A 25,093-nucleotide genomic window follows, 5' to 3' on the forward strand; every position below is an offset into this window, starting at 1 on the left:
CAACAATCAGATTTGTGAAGGGGAACTGTAACACGATGAATGTGGTTTATATAGCCAAATGTGATATGTGTCCTGCATACTATGTTGGGAAAACTGAGAGGGCTTTCAAAAAAAGAATATATGACCATTCATATTGTATTAGAAAGAAAGATCATAATAATGCTTTGTACAGGCATGTTGAAAGCAATGGTGACCAACATAGTTTTAAATTTGCTATTATTGAACACATTAAATCTGACTGGAAGGGGGGTAACATCAAGGAACAATTAAGTTACAAAGAGATTTGGTGGCAGCTATACACAGACGCTGCCACATTACCAGGACTAAATGACACTATTGCCATCAAGCCATTGTTAGTTTGACCAGCATTTAAGTCCCACCATCTTCAAGTATTAATTTTTTAATATTCTTCTACATTCAGTTGTTTATAAACACATTGTTTTTTTTTTAAATTTTTAAAATATTGAGGTTTATTTAATGTATTTATACATATATATATATTTTAAATTTATTTATTAATACATTATTATTATTACACACTATCAATTAATTTGAACACAATTAATACATATCATATGAACATTTTATTATTATAAAATTTTTTAAATAATTTAAAATGTAATTAATTCACATCAAACTAAGCCATGTGAAGTCAATGGATTTTAAGTTTAACATAAGTGTTTAGGTTACATAGGAGTTGATTTATTTACACACTAGTCCATATACAAGTTTGCACATTATTTAGCCACAACAAATGAATTTTATTTATATTCTGAGTTTTAACATCTATTTTTAACATTTTTTATAACAAATACATTTTGTAATAAGCATTCACACACACTATATATTTAATTTTTTAATTCACTAGCTTATGTATATATTTTTGTAATAATCAATCAGTTTGAGTTTAATTGTTAGGAATTTTTTAATATTAGTGAAATGTATTTTAAATGAATTAGTTATATTGTACATTGTTCATTTATTTAAATCCAATGTTAGTATATTGTATGTATTTGGAGGAGGTATAGCGGAGCATGCTTGTAAAGGTTATTTTATTTGCAATTCATATGAATTAACAGGCACAGTGGCACTTTAAACACAAGTACTGTCAGACAAGATTCGCGCCAAAAAGTTTATTTAAAATGGCGTATTAATTATGTGAATGAGTTCTGAAGAAGCCTATGACATATAGGTGAAAGCGCTTAACTCATATGATATCTTTGTATTAAGCAGTTTTATGCACTATTGTTTCCAATAAACGTTCTAGTGGTCGCACAATACTGTGTTTCCTCATCTGTTGGGAGAGAAGATAGCACAGCATTGTTATATTTTAATATAACTCAATACAATTTCACTTTTGACTATACCTGTTTGGCCATTTACATTTCATGATAGTATGGACAGAGTAACCATTATAACAGAAAGATATTATTCCCACTTTTTACATAGCTTACATATACACATTAATGTTAGACAGATGGACTTCTTATGTAGTTGCCTCTTCGCATCTCCATTTGAACATACGCCACATTTTTCAAATGTTTTCTGATTCAATGGTAACACTCAAACATTAAAACTAAATACATTTTCAGAACCTCCCATTCAAGTTTAATTTAGCACAAAAAAAAACTATGTACATATTCAATAATGAAGTTTACTCCTCCAGATAGAAGCAGTTGTCTCAAATCAATGGATACAGCCACAGGTGTTACCTAATCTAAAATTATGGTTACCCGTCCTAAAGAGCATGCTACTGCCTGTCTACCCACTTACACTAATCATTGTTTGTTGAGCAGTCCAAGATCACAACATTATATTAATTGAATTTGCTTCTATTCAGCCTTTCTTACTTTTCTAGTGAAAATAAAGCCTGGATACATTACAACTAGGAAAAAGTGCTTTGTTCCGTTAATATCTTTCACATATACTGCAATCACTAATAAGACTCCACCATCTGATATTTAAAATACCTATGATAGTACACTATACAAAACTGCTTTATGATATGAGATGCAATTTACATCACAAAATGTTATACAAATAGTAGTACGAACATAAACTGTTTTACTTCTTATCAGTCCCATTTAGTGTCCTTATAAATATTATTGATATAAATGGGGTGTATGCTTTATAGTTCATCAACCAGTTTAACACAGTCAACAAAATTTCAGTCTTTCACAGTCATTTTTTCCTTCAAAGTCATATTGCAAATGTGTATCCCTGTATCTAATGGGATTGATGCTTTGTCTCCTACTTATTCATTAATTTTTTTGGATACTGTTTTTCTTCCTGATCATCTTCATCTCCCAGCACCAGTCTCTGGTTAAGTCCAATACACACCTGATTATCTTAGTCAACTCCTATTTTTTTTTTTTTGTTATTTGTTTTTTTTGGTCAAGCATTTTTCTCTGGAACAAAGGAAAAGGTTTCACTGGCAAAGTCTGTCTGCTGGCTTTACTACTGCCAGAAGAATGCGAACCGGAGTCCCTTTCTGCTTGACAGTTCACTATTTATTGGCTATATATTTTTTTATTTCTTCCTTAACCTGTTGTGCATCCAAAAATGTCTTTGATCATTCAGGAAAAATATTCTGAAGAAAGCTGGATACAGCAACTTGAATCTCACACCTGACTCTCAATACTTCCTAATTGCTAGGATAAATATGTTTCTCTTTTGTCTGGTGTACAGTGAGTAATTTTCCACAAAGTTCTGCTGTTCCCAAATTTTAACACTTTCCCCATCTGCCATAATTTTGTCAGGAACAGCTCTTTCTGCTAGTCCGATTGCATCTTTACTAATATAAGTCCTGGCTGCTTTCTCATGGCCAGATTTGGAGCATACAGAAGATATGCCCTCTCAATTAACAAATCCTGCTGTGGAATATCAATCCAGTTGCCTGTCTGTATTTTCATAAAAATTAATGCAGTCTGTTCCTTCCATTTTAGCGAAACCACAAAAGCAGAAGACCAAAAGTCGAAAAGACCACAGGCAAGAACCACTGATAAAAAGGAGCTTTATTATATTTTTTAGCACCTCAACTAAAAAATAGCCTTCAGGGAGTACTAAAAAATTAAAACATATATCCCACCTATATATTTAACCCAATTAAACAATCAACCAATAAAATACAAGATAACTAAATGAGCATTTTCCAATTACAATCCAAATTAAGTCCTGACAGACATAAAGTATAACATTTCAAAATGAAAACTGTTTCCTTATACAAAAGTTTTCTTTTAAAAACATCATCAGAACAAAAATTGAAAGGAACCTTTTCCAAAACTGTTGCTTTTAAACCACTAGGATCAGAATTATGAAACTCTGCAAAATGCTGAGCAACAGGACTCTCTAATTTAGCCTGCCTAATATTTCTAACATGCTTCTGCAATCTTAACTTAAATTTTCTTTTGCTTTCACTAATATATATTAAACCACAAGAACACTAAAGAGCATAAATAATGCCTTCTGTACTACAATTATAATAATCAGCAGTTTGAAACGGTATCCCGTTTAAGTAATCAAATGTCTTAACAATAAATTGACATACACAACAATGACCACAGGGGTGAATCCCCTGTAGAACAAGACAAGAAGGAAGAACAGCTGGAGGTAAACAAAAGTAATTATGAACCAAAATGTCCCTTAAGTTCCTCCCTCGCCTGTACGAAATACCAGGAAGGGAACATAACACTCCTGAAAATCCCTAAACTTCAACAAAAATACCAATAATATTTAACCAAAGCCACTATTTCCGAAATAAGTGGTCACAAAATAAATTTTCCTCCCTCCCTATTAAAATTGCCATGCCTGCAAGAAATGTTGCCATCCCTTACACTTCTATCAATACCCAAAACAAAATTATCCATAGCTTTATGGATAGCAGATTCAACTAAGCCACTATCATAACCTCTAGAAAAAAACATAGAATGCATCCTATAAATTTCATCAAGAAAATATTTATCATTATTACAAAGCCTCCTTAACCGGATGCATTCACCTTAAGGGAGACCAGCTAGAGTATGAGGAGAATAGCAACTACGGCCATCCAAAAACTCTCCACCTCCATAAACGTCCTATGTACTGAAGTTAATAACTTATTTTTAGAATTTAACAAATTAACATCCAAAAAAAACAAGCAGGATTGCAGCAGCTTGAGAATCACAAAAGCAAATCTAATAATTTATTTTACATTTGTTTACCGGGGATGTCTTACTGGGCCAGTGGCCTTTTTTCGGTGGAGGCCTGGGAGAAAAGCTCTATTACAAAAACACATTAACAATACAAGAAATCGATAACAATCAAGAATACATAACTTTGGTAAATATAGGTAGTAAATAGTTTATATATAAACAATAAAATTTGAGATAGTAATACAAAGTGGGAAAAAAGAAAGCTAACAAATAACTAGCATGAAACCGCTTGTGCCACCATAGAGAAATGACTGATCAGTAGATCATTATCATGGTTTTAATCATAGCAGGCTAATAGCTAGCTTTATATTCACAAAGTACAAGATTCATCTGTTTGCAGTTCTTCAGCTTAAATGATTCCTTTGAAATATTATCCAATACAATTTACACTTCTTAGCTGAAACATTATCAAATAAAATTCATTTTCTCATCTAAATCACAGCTATTATTCTGACATACATCTTATCTGATGACAATTACTTCTCACATTCCCATATCCAGTAAATTGCCTTATGCTTGAAAATTCTCTGTTCAATAGAATTTGATCACAGCATCATAGAACGAGACCATGGTGTAACAGTATTTTATTCACATATTCCTAAAATGTTTCTGTCTAACAGACATTCCTATTCATGTGCATCTGACAATGCCTTTGTTCACTTTGCAGCCTGACAATCAAAGCTCAGTTATGCTTTTGTATCTCAAGTTGCAAAGAAGTAGTTGTAACATAATGTCTAACATAATTCCACAGAACACAGTTATAGTTTTCCATCTTAACTTGATAATGAACATGACGAAAATATTATTTGTACAGATGGTATTGTTTACCTATACAAAGGTTTTAAAATTTATAACTATACAGATTTACCTATTTGTAAGGATCTATTTCATTTATTAATGAAGGGAATGAAACTTGTTCCATCTATAAAGGAATATACAAGTACATAGATACAAGTACATAGATACAAGATACAAGTAAGGTACTAACAGATTTTAAGACTTTTGTAAGAAAATTAAATTTGAAATTTTTAAATAAAGACAAAGTAGCTAAACCTACTAATAGGAAATTTGAAATCAGAAAGAAAAGTTGTTATAATCCCCCTCTGGTTCCCATTTTAAGTTCCTTTGAGAATGTTAGTCCCCAGGATTTTTTAAATCCCTGCAAACCCATAGGTATAAGAAATATAACCTTATTTTGGCAGAAAAAAGGCTACTCTATGAACTAAGAGATGATCAGAATACCAGGTTCATGAAACCAGATAAGGGTGGGGGTATGGTTATTACAAATACAGAAGATTATAACAATAAAATAACATGTATGTTAAATGACACATCCAAATATGAAGTGGCATCTAGGAATGAAATTCATCTTTGTTATAGGAAAATTAAACTCATATTGGAGGACTCCCTTTAGCAAGGGGTTATTAATGAAGAAGTTTACAATTTTCTCCATGTGGAACAACCTATTATACCCATTGCTTTCGGAATTCTGAAAACTCATAAGGATATAAATGATCCCCCTTATAGGCTTATTATTTCTGGTCATAACAGTATCACCTACCCTTTAGGTATTTTTATTGACCGGATGGTCAGAAAAGATATGGCCCCTATTGAACATATTCTTATTGATTACTGGGATTTTTTAAGAAAAGTTAAAAACAAATTTTTTTAGTAATGAGGTTTGTTTTTCTACTGTTGATGTTGTCGACCTTTTTACCTCTATTCCACATGACCTTGGTTTGGAATTTTTCAATGAAGTATTAGTGAGTAAAACCAATTTAAGTGGTGATATGATTAATTTCATTTTCAAATTGATGGAGATTGTTTTGAAAAACAACTTCTTTACGTTTGGGGGGGAATTTTACAGACAGGTAAAAGGTGTAGCTATGGGCAATAGTTGTGCTCCCATCTTTGCAAATCTTGTAATGTATCAATGGGAAAAACAATATATCTTCAATTCACGTTATAAGAATGATTGGTGTTTGTATCTCAGATTTTTAGATGATTTATTTATTTTATGGAAAGATGAAAGGACCTTTGATCCATTCCTTGAGTATATTAACGGAACATGTGAATACTTCAAATTCACTGGTACTGGTAACAACAGGCAGATTAATTTTTTGGATGTTAAATTGATTAAGGACTCTGATAGTAACAGCTTTCAATCTAGGGTATTCAGAAAATCTACCTTTTCTAATGACTACTTGGAATTTTCTAGTAACCACCCTCCCTACACCAAAAGGAATATAGTAAAGGGGCAGATGGTTAGAGTAGTCAGAATGTGTTCTAAACTTAGTTTTGTTGAAGAGGAAACAAAACTAGTTTTGGATATGTTCCTTGGTAGGGGCTATCCTTTAGATTTTTTAACTAGGATTAGAGACCAAGTTATGAGTGAATGGAATGTTAGATACAAACCTTTATTAGGAATAACTGAGGAAGTTGTAGTCAAAGACCAAAATGAATGTAAGGATTTTTCCCAAGCTATGGTTTTAACATATGGTGAAACCTCTAGTGATGTTAAAAGGATTATTAAAAACAATTGGGCCATGTTGAAGGGAAATAAGGATTTATGGGCAGCTGCTGGTTTAGAACCCTTGTTCACCTATAGGGTTAATAGCAATTTGAAAAATATTCTGGAAAATAAATACCCAAAAAAGAATCATAAAAAGAATGGAACTACTAAATGTGGGGCTTGTGACTATTGCAGTTACATTCTTGAAACCCCTAAGGTAAAATTGGGTCCATATGAAATTGAAGTATTTTTGTCCCTGGGTTCATGTATAACTACAGGTGTTGTCTATTTAGCTTTATGTAAGGTCTGTGAATGTTTTTATATAGGGAAGATGGAAAGGAGGTTAAATCGTAGGATTTACGAACATTGTTATAGCATTACAAAAAAAGACGAAAAAAACACACTTTTTAAACATGTTAACTGTAATCCTTCCCATTGTTTTAGGTTTGCTATTTTAGAAGTAGTTAATATGGATTTTAGAGGGGGGGATTGGACGAATAAATTACTAAGGGCAGAAACTAGGTGGCAACTTAAGTTGAATGCCACAGAATTTCCAGGTATCAACGAAGCCATTAGTATCAAACCTGAACTTAGATTCAGAGCTACAAAGCTGTGACACACCAGTTTTAACATTCATAGTTGTTTTTAAATAACACCTTTGTTTAATTTCAGAAATATTGCTTTTTAAAAAAGTATTTGTATACATTAATGATTATTTTAGATTGCCACTTTAAATGTTAATTAATTGCTAATCAGATTGATTACCAACACGTATAAAATGAGATGAGACCATGAAATTGTGTTCTGAAGAAGTCATTTGACGAAAGCGCTTGACTATTGTGGATTTTTTCCCTTTTGTGGATGTTGTTTATTTTTTTGTGATTTTAAAAAATAAATATTTACTTGGGTTGTAGTATATTGGCTCCAGAAGTGGACATTTTCTTTTCAATTGTGTTCCATCTTAACTTGCTTAGACATAATGTCTAAAAAAAATTTATGTGAGGGAATCTATCCTTACACTTCTGCCTAAGCATTCTTCCTAACAGTGCTCTGTCTTCCAACTTTACTATTTTTGAAACAGTTCTTTTTTGGGAAGCTTAACGTTCAGACCATGTTTTTTTTTCATTTCATTATCTGATTTTTGCAATTATATCAGCTCATTTGAATAGCTAGTTAGAGTTTTTTTTTCTGTTTTGTCCAGTTTTGTGTCGTTGGAGTTTAAATACTTCTTCAATGTTTCACTTATTTTAAACACCTCTTGTTGCATTTGATTTATTTTCCTCTAAATTACTAGAAGCTATCTCCTGTACCAAATCTGAAATTGTAACTGCTTTTTGCTGAAAAGTTACAAGATTCTTCCCACCCGGAGTTTCTTCTTCTCATTTTCTAGTTGATTTCCTCTTACTTTCTTTAAATTTCTTCTTTGTTGCATTTAGGAAATGTAATTACTAGCCAGTAACTGAATTCTACCCAAATTGATAATTTTTGCTAACTTACTTTTTTTTTTCCTGGATTACAAAGGAGAGCTGTAATCAAGCTTTGTGCAGCCATCTTGTAAGTCTCCCCCATAGATCATTTCTGATATAATATCCTGGGTATCTAGTCAAATAACTCTTTATTTTTTTTTTAGTCAAACTGCGGTGGTGCAGCGGTTAGCGTTGTCGCCTCACAGCAAGAGGTTCTCCCATTTGAGTCTCGGCTGGAGCGCCTTCTGTGTGGAGTCTGCATGTTCTCCCCGTGGTCGAGTGATGTTAAAGACATGCAGGTAGGTGCATGCGTGAATGGGCATACCTTTGTTGAAGGTTGGGCGTCGGGCTGGCAACTCGGCACCGTAAAAATCCACTGCCAATCATGAGCGGACCGGAGTTCCGCTGTGGTGACCCCTAATTGGGAAAAGCTGAGAGTCAGATAACTCTTAGTCACTTGATGTAACTTTTCTGGTGTGGGTTCATGTACCTCTTTGTCCCCTATGCTTCCACAACTTAGTGCAATTCTTTTTTTTTTTTTTTGTCATGTAATAATTCTCCCTAGCTAAACTTAAACTGAGATGTTGATAGTTTTTAGCCTCTGGCAAACTCTCACTCCTGTAAAAGGGGAATCACATCTGATTACTTATAGTCTTTAAGAAGCTTTTTGTTATCCCATTATTTCTTAAAAACAGTTTTTGAGTGAGTTCTCTAAGAATTTTAAGTACATTTCTTTATACTTTATTGTTATATGTACCTTTAGCTGGAGTTCTTACAGGATTGTTTCTTTAGTGGAGAGATTTGGATTGATTCACTTATCCAAGGCAACTGAATCTTGCAACCATTTACAACTTGCCAACACTCATGTACGTCCTTTCTTGAAGATGGTTAGGCAACTCAAGCCCAAGGAGAATTTATGAATATCCATTTAATCATCCAGGTCCTGTTTGAATGAAGATATTGTATCAAACTGTTTAATTTGCAAGGGAAGTCAATTCCAGAGGTGCGGGAAGTGCTGTTTAATGAATCTATCTCTCCAGTATATTCTATTTTCTGCTGGTGAAACTTTAGATTCCTGATTCTGGTATTTATGGGACTGTTTGATCTGTACAGATACAAGAGATCCAGAACCATTGGGTCACTAATGGCACTGAAGTCAAGCCACAGAGCTCCCATTAGGAGTTTAGAAAATACTGAACAAAGGGAAAGGACTTCTAATCTCTTCTGACAGCTTAGAGTTTTTAAGCCAGTGGTCATCTTAGTTAGGAACCTCTGGGATCTTTTTAGTTGTTTGATATGTCTAGTGAGATATATCCCAAAAGAAATATAGTATTTTATAATTGGCCTAATTGTTACGGAACAAAAGAGGGCAATGACCACTTTAGAGCTGGATGTTATTCCTTTGGCAATTAGCCGCACTAAGTGGAAGAACTTCCTAACTACAGTCATTACATGATGATCAAAGAAAATGGAATTATCAAGGTCCCTAACAACATTTTAACTTTCAAATGGGTTCTTGTCTATGCTCTAGCTAGGGCGGGATTGCTATCAAAGGTGGCAATATTGCACTTTTCAGCATTTAACCTGAGACAGGTCATTTAGTGTAATTGTACATTGCTGTGACTCTTGTGCATAGGTTCCTGGGTTTAAGACCTGCAAGGGCTGATTATTTCAGGGTGGGGGGTTGGCCTAATGGTTAAGGTGTTTACCTTACAGACACAAGGTGCAGGGTTTGATTCTCACATGGGATAACTGGATGGGCTTAACATGGCCTGAAAGGGCAGGTAGCCTAGTACTAACCTATGAACCTATGACCATTTTTAGTACCCTAGGTATTTACGAGTGTAAGTTCTTGCTGAAGTGCTTGGGTGTCAGGAAGACATGACAGCGACTCCCAGTTTGCAGTCACCTGCAATTCTGTTTTGCCAGAGATTTTGGTTCATGGTCTGGAGACTAGAAAATAAAAGCTGAACAAATGAGGTCCAACTACTGAGCCTTGTGGGACATCTTGGTCACCTTCATACTCTCTGATGAGGCACCATCCACCTGCACTGTGTGGTTTCTGTCTTTTTTTATTAGAATGTTTGTGTCAAAGGTTTATTGCATCTGTCATGGCTGTTGATATACATTTCCATTGTTTTTCCACTTCAGCCTTAGAGCATTATTAGAAATTTCTGACATTGTACCATGTCAAAATCTGCTCTCCTAAAGACCATACCCTTTACATTTGGTTAGTTTGATTTGACAGTTAGAGGATGATTTACCAACCTAGTCCGGTCAACTTATTCCCACATGTCTTCCTAGCTCCAGATCTTAACTCCCCTGTTCTTCATTTATGAGAATGTTAGGTATGACTCTGCTTTTCAGGGGTTATACCAGTAACTAGCTGATCCTTTTCCCTTGTAGAGCATTACTAATAATTCTGCCCTTAATTGTTCCTGTAGTCAACACACATCACTTAACATTACAGCATATTAAAGTTTCTCACCAAAGATCACAACATCCATCTCAGCCATCTTAAGGATATCGTATATTATTTTCTTGTCATTTTACTCCTTAAGAAACAGCATTCTCTGTGCAACCCCTATGCAAACTGTTTTGCTACTTCCAGTCTCCAGTATGTCCTATACTAGCTTCTCTCTTCCTTAAGTTTGTCAGTCCATTCTGTTACAGCGACTTCTGTACCTCCTTCCACTGTATCCATTCACTCCTTCTTATGAACTATGCACACCACTACATTTGCATACTGGTCATGGTTCTTTGCATACCACATTTCTTCTTGGATATTCCCATTCAACATCCTTATCAGGACATTGTAATTCCTACAAATGTACTAGCTGAGGCTTCTTTTTTGCATAAACTGTGTGTCTAAGTACTCATTAGTGTTTTTTTTTGCTACTTTTTGCATAGTCTGTGTACAATAGTATCGTTGCCTTTCATATGTCTGCCTTCTGCATCTCAGAAAGTGACCATTTCTTCTAACCTTAGTTACACAATCCAGTTCTTGACTGTTCATGTCACTAGGCACTGATATATATTGTTCAGAAGCATGCTGTAATTGCCCCTATTAAATTTCATGTTTGGTTCAAGATATTTATTGTGTCACATGGGAACCTTGCTTTGCAAGAAATCAAACTCAAGGAAAAGAATTGGATTTTTCCCCACAGTCATTGCACTTAAAGAAATAAAATAATAATAAAACAGTATAAAAACAACAGTGATTTTGACTGATAAATCATTACATAAAGCTCTGGCCATACAACCACCATTTAATAACAAATTAACCATGCTATATAATGCAAAATACCGAGGTTAAGGTAGAATTACATGGAACCATATAATTTCTCCACAACAATAATAAATAGTAAAAAGTCAGGGGAGCATAGCAACACATATTACCCCTCCCCCTTCCCATCATACCCACATCTTTATCGGAAATTCACCTTTATAGCTGGTTACATTAAAGCAAAATAATGTAACCTGGTAAATAAATACAAGGAAAACATCTCCCCAAAAATTAGCAGCTCTGAGTAAACAGTCAACATAAAGGGGAAATGTAAGTGCCTACCCTGCATCAAACTATTTGAACTCTCCATTCTAATTCATAACTTTTTAAAAATACCATTACTGAAGATCAACATTATAACAGAATAACTTGACTAAACTAAACCATTTCCTCAAAATAATTATATGATTAAATTAACCCTGGTTAAAATTACCCCCCCCCCCCAAAAAAAAAAAAATAGCCTCAAATAGCACATATTTTTGTACTGTTAACTATATACCTAAAGACAATACTTGGACTTTTGTTTTCATATTATTTAGCACTTTAAGTGGTGTCAAAAGCAAAGGCAGTTAGCTGCTAAATTGCATTTGGCACTTTCTCTTACCCTACTGTTTTACCCACTCAATACTTATGTTATTATAATTCTGTCATATAGCTACTCTACTTTATTTTAATCCATTTTTATGGCTTCCTTACTATTCTAGCAATAATCTCTGCTTCATATGTCCATGATCCCTCCTTTACTTGCTAATTTTCATTTCCCCTCTTTATCTTTCTTTAACACTCATTCCCCCCTCTTTATTGTTCATTCAAGCCTGCCTAGTTTTTCAACCCTGTACAGATGGTTCCACATACTTTTGTATAATGTTTAGTAACAGCAGAGTTGGAATTTTATTTGGCAGTGTGTCATACCTCTCAACTGTCCAGATTTTCGCAGAATGTCAGGATTTTTGCCTTATGTTTTGGTCTTCTCCTCATAAAATGTGTGGTTTTCTTGAAAATCATTGAGGACTGAAGTCACTAGATAATGACAGACATTTGATTTTAGACTTCATATACTTCAGAAAATGCATGCTAACACAACACCTTTTATTCTAGCAACTTTGCAAGTTTCTAAGAACTATATTTAAAATGTGTCCTCGTTTTTGGGCCTTTTCCTTTGTACCCCCCTCCCATTATTCCTGGCTTTGACCAGATTTTTGTCCTAAGAGGTTGAGAGGTATGCAGTCTGTATTCAGTAGGTGTGTCAGGTAGGGTGTAGCCAGAGCAGGAAACTCATTTAGGGAAAGCCACCGACCATAATTCTGACATGTAAGGTTTTTGCAGTGCCTACAGTGATAGTGGCCACAACTCACTGAATAACTACTTCACTGCATTTTCTATAATAAATGTTGATAGATCCTCTTGCAAGTCATGATTCTGCTGACCTTTGTGAACTATTTGCAACCAAGTCATAGACTGCATGCATTGCTTAATCATAAATGATCAAGAACATTTTCCCCTACAAATCAATCATAAGCACAAAAGTAAGCAATTTCTCTGAACTTGTATATGATGTCTTTGTGGAGAAAGGAGAAGCTCCCCATTAAAACTCACAGCAGTCTCACATGGTGACCCACTGTGCCTAAAACAATAACCTTTTATCTGCGGTAACAGGTTATTTTTATTTCAACCAGATGGTTTCAGGCAATTAGAATGTGATCAACTTATTCATTGATCACTTATACCACTAAAATCTATAGTACATGTGTTTGGTATCATTCCATTATACTTCATTAGGTGTGCTGAACTTCGGGTACCTCACTTTTGGATTACCTCTGAACACTGCAACCAGTTACCACTTTGGTGAAATGCCACTGCTATTGAGTAATAATGAATAAATTCTCTTCTATTTATCCGTTTACAGAGCTTTTCTCCAGTGGATTTCTCTGAAAATAGACTGTTGCCCCCCAAAAGACTGTCTAGGTCAACAAATGTAAATAAATGAATGAAAACGTAAATACATGAACTTGGGCATACTGTAAGTATTGTTGCTAAAAATTACACACATTTTCTGGATAATATACACATTTTTGTAGAATGAAAAATTAAGAACAAACTTTCCTTGTGAAAACTAGGACCTGAGAAAATAACTTTTAGCATAAAACATTTATTTTGAAGATTAATCATCAACACATGCCTTAGCAGCACAATGCTTAACACAAAGACTGCACTGTATTATGTCCTGATTTAAAATAATTTATGCAGAAAGATTACAGGATGGTGCTCAAAAGAGAATGCAGAAAGAAAAATAGCTCATCTCATTCGATGTAGTTACACATGATTTAGGCAGAGTATAATGTTTTATTTTGCACCCAGATTTCCCCTATCTCCTACTGTGTAGTAGTCATAATCAGTAGCATTTATGGTCTACTGAGCAGGAAAGCACTGAATGCAATCTTTGCAAATATCCCTTATCAATTGTTTTTGCATATACATATTACTGAGTGAAATAAATCTTGCACTTTCTGTGGTGTGCACATTTGGTAACTTACTCTTTCTGCTGGCCCTCTGCCATGATTTTCAAAAACCAGAGCTGCTGGGATTCGTAATCTTAATAATCATAACCTGAAAGGTGTGAAACAGGGAGTCAGTCTTGCGTCCTGCCTATACCATAAGGTGATTGTGTGTTTGTAAACCAGGATGCAGAAAGACATAATAGAAGCACAAGCACTTCGACTTACAAAGTAATTTGAACATTGCAGCTGTTTAAAACAATACTTTATTAAAATTTTCAAATGTCAAAAATCACGATTTGGCAAACATTCAAGAAACTTAACCAAGTGCCGTCCAAAACCCATTCTAATGTACATTAACACTACCCGTTTATTGATGTGTCATGCTTTAGTTTTCACAGTTAAAAACAGATTATCATTTTGCTTTATACGTGACTACGATTCTAATTAAATAATCATTTGGCCATAAGTACAAATCTTTCAGATTAAGTTCCATGTATGGCTGGAGTATGAATCTTTTATTATTATTATTTTAGTAGTGTTTTGGCTGGTTTCGTAAATATTGCGTTCTGTGTAATTAAGTAACCTAGAACAACTCACCTATACTGTATATATCTTAGTTGTTGATGTCTTGACTCAACTATTAGGGGACAACAGCAGGGGCACTTGCTAATTCTTCTTTTTCTTTCGGCTTTTCCCGGTTAGGGGTCGCCACAGCGGATCATCTGTCCGCTCATGATTGTCAGTGGAGTTTTACAGTGTCGAGTTGCCAGCCCGGCGCCCAACCTTCCACAGAAGGCACACACCAACATAGTATATAATTATTTGGCACTTACGTATTACCTGGCAAAACTCATGTGCCCCAACCACGTTGCTAACCTCACGTAATTTGTTAGGTTTGGCGAACTCATCTTTACCAGAAAAGGGTTGTAAAAAACGTGATTATTATTCTTTCGCCTAGCTTGTGACATTGAATTCCTTGTCGTGGTTACCGTCCGTCCTCGCCCTAACTTACGGAAAAATGCAATAAAGATGCCTGCTGCTTCTGGCTCCTTTGTAGAAGGAGAATGACCTGTTTATTTATTACGTTTCGACATGTTTACTGCACACCTTGGAAAGAAAACGTTTTACAAACCAAAAAAATATGCAGAAAACTGAATAAATAGTGGTTATAATACACGTGATGACTGTTATTTTGTTCATGCATTCTGTAAGCTATGCAGAGTCGAGTCCGTGAATCCACGTCCAAGGAGAAATGTTGCAAATTACAATATAACACAATGGCAAAGCAATGGTGCAAAAATGAACGGCACTATCTATTAATAACAAGCCACAGAAGTTGCATTATGCATCCCTCAGTAGGAAAACTGTAACACATGGTAGAATAGTCAGCAAGACAACAGTTTGTAATGTGTAAGTAGCAACGCATGATTTGGAATTGTAAACAACATCTAGACTGCAGTGAAACAGTGTAAAAGGACGTCCCCAATAAATACATTTGTCGGTTATTCATCTTCCTGAGTGATACACAATGTGAGACAGTAATAAGTAGTACTTGATACAACCCTTTTACCATTAAAATCAGTACTTTCGTCCACACATGAGTTTTGCCAGGTAGAAAATCTGGTTGCGATAATACTTAAGTACCAAGTATTTTAATGTATATCTTTATAAGATTGATAAGCCTATAAATTAAACAGTGTAACACTGACAGAAGTCCTTGCTTTCATGTCAGAAAATCGCTCAACGGGACAAATACTATGAGAAAAGTACTGCAAGCAGCTCGATTTTAAGTGTATGTAATCTAAGGTAACATGCTGGATAATGTTATAACAAATCTTAATTGAGGCCGCAGATTCCTGAATTTAATGTCTAATGTGTGTATTTCTCTACCTTCCAGGTTGCAAAACTGTGACCGAAAACAACCCGTTAATCCTGTCAGGTCCTCTCACATCATCACATAAGAGAAAGCGGGAATCTTCAATTTTTCAGAAAAGACAGGAGGACGCCCGCCCTCGAGCCACCACTGCACCATGTCGACGCATGCGCAGAATCCTGTTACCAGTAAAGACTGGGATCCCAAACGGCACAGCAGTAGCTCGAGCGCACATCTGAGTCAGTCAAAGCAGCAGCTGCAGCATTTTGTTGACGGGGACAAGGACGGAGACATGCCGGTGACCGAGAAGGACTTAGCCGACGATGCCCCTTGGAAAAGGATCCAGCAGAATACCTTCACCCGGTGGTGCAACGAGCACCTTAAATGTGTGAATAAAAGGATTGGTAACTTGCAGACTGATCTTGGCGATGGGTTACGGTTGATCGCTCTGCTGGAGGTGCTGAGCCAGAAGAAAATGTATAGAAAGTACAACATGAGACCTACTTTTAGACAAATGCAGCTGGAAAACGTATCGGTGGCTCTCGAGTTTTTGGATAAAGAAAACATTAAGTTGGTTTCCATCGGTAAGTGGCTACGCATTTGTTCAGTTGTTGAATGGGCAGCAGTACCGGAGCTGTCAATCTGCCCCCTTCCTGTGTAAGCACTTAGTCCCAGCCCAGGTCTGTCTGTAATTATGTACCTGGTGTTACAGGATCAGGCTCTCGGCGAACCTTGCAGGTGTTGTAGGCATAAAGTTAAAGGACTGTGTTTTAAGGGGGTTGCTTTTAATGTGTTGTTACAACACTGTAGTTTTGTAGTTACCGCTGCAGGGGTTTTGCAGGTGAAAAGTTAAAGTCGCACCGCCACTCTTTACAGAGATTGAAGAGTTGAGCAACAGGTTTGCCTGTTTTTCTGGCCACTTTATGTGCATGGTTTCATTCAGTGAAGAAAGCAGGAATGCAAAAGTATTAGTGAACTTTGGGAAAGGGGGCTGACCCAGTCCAGTATTGCAATATTTACTACACAGGAGTACAGTTAGTACGTGTGCAGCAGTGTTTTCTCGCCTGAAACGAAATAGGCGTTATTTTATGTTAGATATTTTGTTTAGTTTGTTAGCCAGGGTGGTGATATGATCCCTATAGGTACTTATTTCAGCCACAGCCCAGGTGAAGTGGATAAGGCAGTTTACTATAGCTCTCGACAAATCGGGGGCAAATCTAGAAATAATCGGGGGCACTTTAGAAATATTAGTTATTTTGAGACATTGACAGGATAAAATAATGTGGATTACTATAAATCATTAAGTGAAATAAGTCTGTATAACTCTAATTATTGTTGTTATTGTAATTCACTACATTTTCTCCAAATGTAACCCGTTTTAGGTACGATTAAGAGGGATAGAGCTAAATTTTGAATAAAAATCAGGTACAGTTGAGAGCTATGAGTTACATTACACGCATTTGTAGTGGTGTATACGTAAAACGTCCTTTATGTTTGTGTATTTAATAGTAATCCCTTTAGAACTGTTATCCTCTTCAAAACTGTTTGAGCGGAGGTTAAGGGGGTTGTTATACTCCTATCGACAGTATTGTCATAAAATATTTTGCAGATATTGTTGACGAGGGAAATGCGTCTCCCAGCCACGAGCACTTTGTTTGAATAGTCACTCATTTGGCGTGACGGTCTTATTCTCAGAAGAATTTACGTGTGTGTGTGTTTGGGGGATCCTCACAGTGATTGTATTGGGTTGTGAATGTTAATTAACTCGTAATTGAACTCCGTCGAGAAAAATGGAAAAGGCATTCTATTCACAGCTTTTACTCGATTAGTAGTCTGACATTGCTTGTCAAGAGTTGTTGACTGTCTTTTGTATGTTAATAAGTCCCCCAGTGCTCACCATCAAAGCGGATAGAGGGCAGAGTGTGCAGTTCAACTATTAATGAGCTAACGTGCCATGATTGCTTGCTTTTATTAACATTTTGAATGCTAGTTTGTACAAACTGCAACTTTCTTCAAGGCTGCCTCTCGCTGTCTGTATATTTGTGTCATTTACTTTTCCTGGACAAGGCAGTGAAGCAGTTACAGTTGAAAACAGCAATTTCATTCGCACCAGTGATTAATTTTACGTGTTGGTCATTAATTGCTGGAGACTGCTGCTCTGCATTTTTTTTAAAAAAGATTTAGGATTAGTGAGCAGTTGGGGAGTGTCTCAACAGGTAGCACTAGAAGAACAGAAGTCTGTGAGTTCCATACCTCTCAGCACAAGAAATCTGGACAACGACAGAAATAATGGGGGGACAAAGGCCCAAAAAAATTGCTTCTGTAAACATATAGAGACGCTTGAATGACAGAATTTGAATTATTATGCATTTTCTGAAAGAAATAGTCTGAAACTCAAATGTATGTTATTTAGTTTTATTTAATTACTTCAGTCTTCAATAATTTGCCAAAAAGTTACACATTTTTATGAGGAACAGACCGAAAATATGAGGCAACAATCTGGACATTGTGCAAGAATCTGGACAGTTGAGAGGTATGGGAGTTCTATTCCTGTAGATGTTAATTCCCCAGTACTGACAGTGCAGTGCAAGATAAGACAAGGGTTACTGCATTCCTGAGTGTGCTGTCCTTCAGATACAATGTTAAAACAGAGGTGCCATCTGACAGAGTTGGTGGTTGCTCAGGTGAAGGCGAGGACCTATCTTCTTGAGTTGGTGATAGATTGGGTGGATGTGAAAAATCTCAAAATACTCATCGGAAAGAATTGGGGGAAGTTCTTCAGTTGCCAGGCCACATTTCCCATAGTTAGTATGAATACTGTCTTTTATCTCACCTGAAAAGAGGACACTGGCCTCTTGGGACTAACCCGTTCAAGAAAAAGTGAATACAATAAATAATGACTTTGTCTTAGTGAATATCTGGTTTAAAGTGATGGTAAGTTTTCATGTAGGAATGGATCGCTGATCAGCACTGTGTCGTGTTGTTGTGGTTAGTAGATGGCTTTGATTCAGAAGGTGCCTGTCGTCACTGCTATCTTAAATCTTTTCAAATACTTTGCAACTTGAAATAATACAGTAGGCCGTTCATCATTGTGTAAAACTTGTTAGCATTGGGAAAGAAAATTTATTCATACTTCATACAGTGTCTGTGGGAAAAATAAAGTGCATCATAAAAACAAAACAAGTGCATCATTTTGTTTATTAAATGGTTGATAATGCAAACTACAGGTGCATGGTCCTTTTCCGGAGAGATAAGATACACGGAGTAGTAAAGCAGAATGTACCATGTAAAGGACATTGAATGCTGACAAAACACACAATAGGGAGTACAGAGAAGTTTTTTTCTATTCATTTGACTACCCTAGTTTAATATGCAAGGAAAGTGGAAAATTGCACTGATAGTTAAAGTTAGTTAAAGTTAGTAGAACATTAATGCAATTATTTTCTCACACCATGTGGTAGGACCATGCAGACAAAGGAACGTCCCTTAATAATATGGTTAAGTTCTTATGAAAAGAGGAGTGCCCTTAGGCACACGGTAGTGTTGTAGGTGGGGATGTATGTCAAATTACTATGCTTGAGGTCAAACTTCTAGCATTTTTGGTTGTTGCTAGATCTCACTTTCATGGCGTGTTAGTCTTAATGAATGATTATGCAGTGTTTGGTATTATACTTGGGAAGCTGAGTGTTTGAATGCACAGCTCTATGGTTATGACATATTATACTTTTAACTGTTTTTGTTTTTTAATTAGGTAAGATATTTATTTATTTTAATTTCATTCTTCCACTTGCAGTCTAATGTTTTTATAGCTCCATTCAGCCACTCGGTTACAGTGGTGACCTAGGTCCTTTTCCCTTTTGTAGGTGTCAGCAAGTTTAATATTGTGCTGTAGTAACATCCTATGTAGTATGAGGGAATGTACGTTGAGTCCCGCCAAGATACAGGTTCAGAATTCTGTTAATTTTGGGAGGAAAAAAAGACACTGTTTTCCTCCAGAGTTGCACGATATGTAGTGAGGCTACTGAACTGTGCACATATCAATGCATGGCTCCCAAAACAGCTACACATAATTTCTTTCATTTGCATGCAGCATCCTTGATGGCTAACAGGTGTCACACATGTAGTCAGATTACGTTTAGCCTTCTCTCTGGCAGTGAGAGCAGACCTTAAGCTACTCAATCTGTTCTACCCCAGATTCCTGGCAGTTTGTGCTTATACCCAAATACTAGCAGAACAGGAAAACAGATTAAAACCTGAGTAACGGAATAAGTAAGAAAACAAGTCGGGGGGAAAAACAAATTAGTTAATATTTCAGTTCCATTAAGAACCATCTCAGCCGTCTTGTTGCTAAGTTGCCATAGTAGTGGCACAAGCTAAACTCTCTGTGTAAACAAGGTGGCTCTGGGTCCTGATGCAGGATTCACATGTATTTTCCCATGCTTTGTATTGGCTGAAACAACTTGGTGGCTTTCAGCGTACTGGTTTATGATGATGCTTCAGTAGTTTGAGCAAAAGGAAACTGACAGTAGTGGTTTGGGTTTTCTGTTAGACTATTTGAAGACTATGAATTTGAAATGGTTGAATGAACAGTGAGCTTTAGCTGACAAAATAGGTTTTTGTACATATAAACTTGTCATAAACAGATATGTAAAACTGTATTACTGCTATGAATTGTTAGCAGAGAAGCATTAAACCGTCAATCTGTGCAACTTTGTAAGACTATTTTAGCAATATAACTCTTTACATCTCACAATAAAGGTAATACAAACTAACACTATCACAATTTTTTCACAATGTCTGTAATTTGAGATGCAAACTGAACTCGTTATATGTTCATAGGTGATTACTAGGCTAACTGTTTAAGAGCCCTGACAAGCATACCAAATATAACCTGATTTTACCTAATATATGGCCCCCTAGGGACAAGAGGATGGCATGGATTTGTGCTCGTACATTGAATATCTTACAGATTGCCCCGGGGACATAGGCACTACCCCAGGTGTGAATTTGCGATTCCCATCCATTGACCAAATTGCGTTTAAGAGGGCTAGGGAAGGGCAATGTTTAATGTGAATAGGAAACCTGTTCCAAAGAGGGGCAGTCTCAGAGACATGCATGTCTCTTCAGCATGTTTTGTTTGAGTCACTGACTTTTAAGTGCAGATCCCTGGATTGGGTGGTCCTAATTTTTTGGGAGAACTGGGGGGTTGATGGGGAGGTGAAATTTGAGCTGAATTTGCTGGCCAGCAGATTTGCTATGTCTTCTGGCATAGTACAGGTGATGCCATCTCCAACTAATTCCACACATTGTTGGGTGTAGCCGTTAGATTCTGGTCATAACTGAAAAAAAATGCCTTGTGATTATCCTTGGCTTTGGAGTCTATTTTTACCTCAAGGTCTGCTTTCAGAGACTTGACTAGTACCTTGATTTGCTTGTTTAGACTAATGAGGGACTTATTTCTCTATGCACATTCCCTCTTACTTCACGACAGGGTTTCTTTTCTTTTGTTGTACAATGTATTGATACCAAGGGCCCACCAGGGTGACTTCTTTTTGCGGTTTGATGTGGGTTTATTTTGGTCTGATACTGTCATTTTTGTGTAGTTGTTTCTGTGGTCATACAGGGCTTTTGTGTGTGCCTCTGCATAGATTTGTATGTTTTCTGGAGAGGGGGAGCTTGAAAACTAGCTATGCCGTCCCTTAATAGGGGGTAGTTTACCTTAGAGCAGCTCTTAAAGTTTTTGGGGTTAGTTGGGGGGGACAAGTTTTACCTTTTATTTCAAGGGAGACTGCTTTGTGATCTGATCTTACTAGTGAGAACATAACACTATGGGAGGGTGTTGTGCAGCACTCTCCCATATTTGTGAATACCAGATCTAGGATATTTGTTCCGCTAGTGGGAGTGCAGACTAGCTGCTCCAGGGCATTTGAATTTACAAAGTCAAGAAAACTTTGGGCCTGCATGTTAGTGGTAGTGTATGCCTCCCAATTAATGGGGTGAGTAGTTAAAATCACCCATGAGTATGGTATTGGGCTGGATGGTGAGTGATTCTAGAAACTTCAGGTATGATGTATGAGTTTCCTGGTTCATAGTGGGAACCTGTAGCTAGCACGAATATGGTAATGGATTTTTCCCCTGGTTAGGTGGATATGGAGTAGCTCACACATGTCATATTGTTTGACCAGCCGTGAGGTGTGCTTATCCTTTATGTAAATAGGTACACCTCCTCCTTTAGCTCTTTCATGTTCAGTGGGTGGTTGGAATGTATGAAGCCGTGCACTGCCGGAGTGCTTTCCTTGGCTTTGAACCACATTTCGGTAACTGTACAAATGTCAACATTCTCCAGGGTGAGGAGAGCTTCCAGGGAGTGTAGTTTCTTGTTGAGGCTCCTAGCATTGAGCAGCAAGACCTTTAACTTGTCCTGAGTAGCTTTTGTTATGTTGGAAGATTTATCTGTTTGTCAGTGCCTTAAAAAGGCACTGTAGTGGTGGATAATGTTTTGGCCACTATCCGAAAGCCTGGAGGTGACAGGACGTGCTGCTTTGCCAGGGATGGTCTTTACCTATCAACCATGTCCTCCCTAGGCTGACTATTGGATCCCTTTGGAATTACACCAGTAGCTAAGACAATTGTTAAAGTTGATAATTTTCTGCTGATTATTGTGACAGCATCCTTGGAGATGGTAGAATTGTGCTCAATGCAAGGCTCATACCTGCTTGTGACACACATTCTGAGAGGTCGATCATGTCGGTCTTCATACAGTCCAAGAATGTCCATCTCCAGTCATTCATGCCCAGATGGACTATGAATCATACTGGTACTTAGGGGTAAGTGACCTGAGTGCTTGTGTGATCTGGCGAATCTTGGCCCTTGACAGGCAACTAACTGTAACATTCCCCTTATCCAGCCTGGTAAGAAACACATCAGTGTGCCTTACAGTAGAGTCTCCTATGACCAGAATATTGGGTCACAGAGTGTTTTGCCTTATGGGCTTGGTAGTTGAGGCACAATGAGACGTGGCTTTGTGTTGTGATGAGAATTGTCTTGTAAGTTTCTGAGGACTACTCCCGAGAGGCCTTTGAGGTTTGGGTAAGTTACACCTGAGCAACTCCTCATATGTGGGTCTGTGTGTATGGTCCTTTGTGGGTGCACTGAATGATGTGTGTGAGTTGCTAGCAGCCTATTTTTGCTTTTTGTGTCTGTATGTGAGAGTCTAGCCCCCAATGTCAATATATAACTATATCTCTCACATACTGTTTTTGTCTGTTTGAGTATTAAGTGGTGCACAAGGTAATTGTTATATTGCCTCAGGATACTAGTGTCCACCAGGCTGGATGAAGAGATAACAGGAAAGTGCCCATCCATGGTTGCAGGTTGTAATTTGTACTTGAAGGATAGGAGTGGAGGGTGTTTGTAACTGGATGAGGGAAGTGCGCTTAAGTGGTGTAATCTGCAGCTAACCTTACCAGCAATGCTGCCAAATTTCAAATCGGATGCTGTGTGAGCAGCAATGGCACTGGGTGCTACAATAAAGTAACTAACGCAGTAAACTTTCACAGTAATGAAAATGAACAAAGTTTCCAGATGTTTGCGTCTGTACAGGCACTGGCACAGTAAACAGCTCTGTGCAAATGTGCCGAATTTATACCATCACTGGAAGTATAGAAAACTGAGCCCTGGCTAATGTGACGACCACACTTAAGAGCCCTTTGTGTGCTTCCCATTTCAAATAAACCAGGTAAACACCTACTGCAACACAGTAAAGGAGTGTCTGGCATGAAATGCTACCACAAGCAAGCTTGAAGGTACAGATACAGCAATGTACTTTATCATCATCATCTTCTTTCGGCTGTTCCCGTTAGGGGTCGCCACAACAGATCACCTGTTTCCATTTCTTCCTGTCCTCTGCATCTTGCTCTGTCACACCAACCACCTGCATGTCCTCTCACCACATCCATAAACCTTATCTTAGGCCTTCCTCTTTTCCTGTTACCTGGTAGCTTCATCCTTAGCATCTTTTTCCCAATATACTCAGCATCCCTCCTCAGCACATGTCCAAACCAACGTAATCTTGCCTCTTTGGCTTTGTCTCCAAACCTTCCAACCTGGGCTGACCCTCTAATATACTTATTCCTAATCCTGTCCACCCTCGTCACACCCATTGCAAATCTTAACATCTTTAATTCTACCACATCCAGCTCAAACTCCTGCCTTTTTGTCAATGCCACTGTCTCCAACCCATATAACATAGCTGGTCTTACTACCTCTTGTAGACCTTCCCTTTCACTCTTACAGGTACTCTTCTGTCACAAATCACTCCTGATACTCTTCTCCACCCACTCCATCCTGCCTGTACTCTCTTCTTCACCTCCCTTCCACACTTACCGTTACTCTGAACTATTGACCCCAAGTATTTAAACTCATCCACCTTTGCCACCTCTACTCCTTGCATCTTCAGCATTCCTGTATCCTCCCTCTCATTCACACACATATATTCTGTCTTAGTCCTGCTGACCTTCATTCCTCTTCTCTCTAGAGTATCTCCATCTCTCCAGGGTCTCCTCCACCTGTTCCCTACTCTCACTATAGATCACAATGTCATCTGCAAACATCATAGTCCATGGGGACACCTGTCTGATCTCGTCTGTCAACCTGTCCATCACCATTGCAAATCAGAAAGGGCTCTGAGCTGATCCTTGATGTAACCCCACCTCCACCTTAAACGCATCCGTCACTCCCATCGCAGACCTCACTGCTGTCACACTACCCTCGTACATGTCCTATACCACTCTTACATACTTTTCTGACACTCTTGACTTCCTCATACAATACCACAACTCCTCTCTAGGCACCCTGTCATATGCTTTCTCTGTCCACAATAACACAATGCAACTCCTTCTGACATTCTCTGTACTTCTCCATCAACACTCTCAGAGCAAATATCGCATCTGTAGTGCTCTTTCCCGGCATGAAACCATACTGCTGCAGCTTATAAAGGTGTTATTATTCAATAAAAGTACCTTGCTTTGTAGACATAAGCAAAGAGCCACTCGATTGTCCAGACTTTATAGAGGCACTAAAAACGAGATAAGCTGATTAATAAGCACTCCGGACAGTAAAACTACATGCAGAAATCTCAAGTGTTTCCTCAAATTGAACAGACAAGGCTACCACCCAGTGCCACTAGATGGAAAATCCACTGACCTCTTGATGTAAGAACACAGAAAAATGCTTGCTAGAATGTAAAAATACACTATTTTATCCAACA

At 37.2% G+C, this 25,093-nt stretch overlaps 1 protein-coding gene across 3 annotated transcripts in view; it reads left to right on the forward strand.

Annotated features, from left to right (window-relative positions):
* Positions 1-25,093, forward strand: part of FLNB (filamin B) — a 4,683,119-nt gene that overhangs the window by 754,169 nt on the left and 3,903,857 nt on the right. For all 3 annotated transcript variants that reach the window (XM_044078790.1, XM_044078788.1, XM_044078789.1), the window contains exon 2: positions 15,850-16,409. In XM_044078790.1, the coding sequence (XP_043934725.1) occupies positions 15,983-16,409 (427 nt within the window). In that variant the 5' untranslated portion in view covers positions 15,850-15,982. The remainder of the gene's footprint in view (positions 1-15,849; positions 16,410-25,093) is intronic.

This window comes from Protopterus annectens, chromosome 7.part1 (genome assembly GCF_019279795.1).
Source record: "Protopterus annectens isolate FY-2018-M chromosome 7.part1, PAN1.0, whole genome shotgun sequence".
Taxonomy (NCBI): Eukaryota; Metazoa; Chordata; order Ceratodontiformes; family Protopteridae; genus Protopterus; species Protopterus annectens.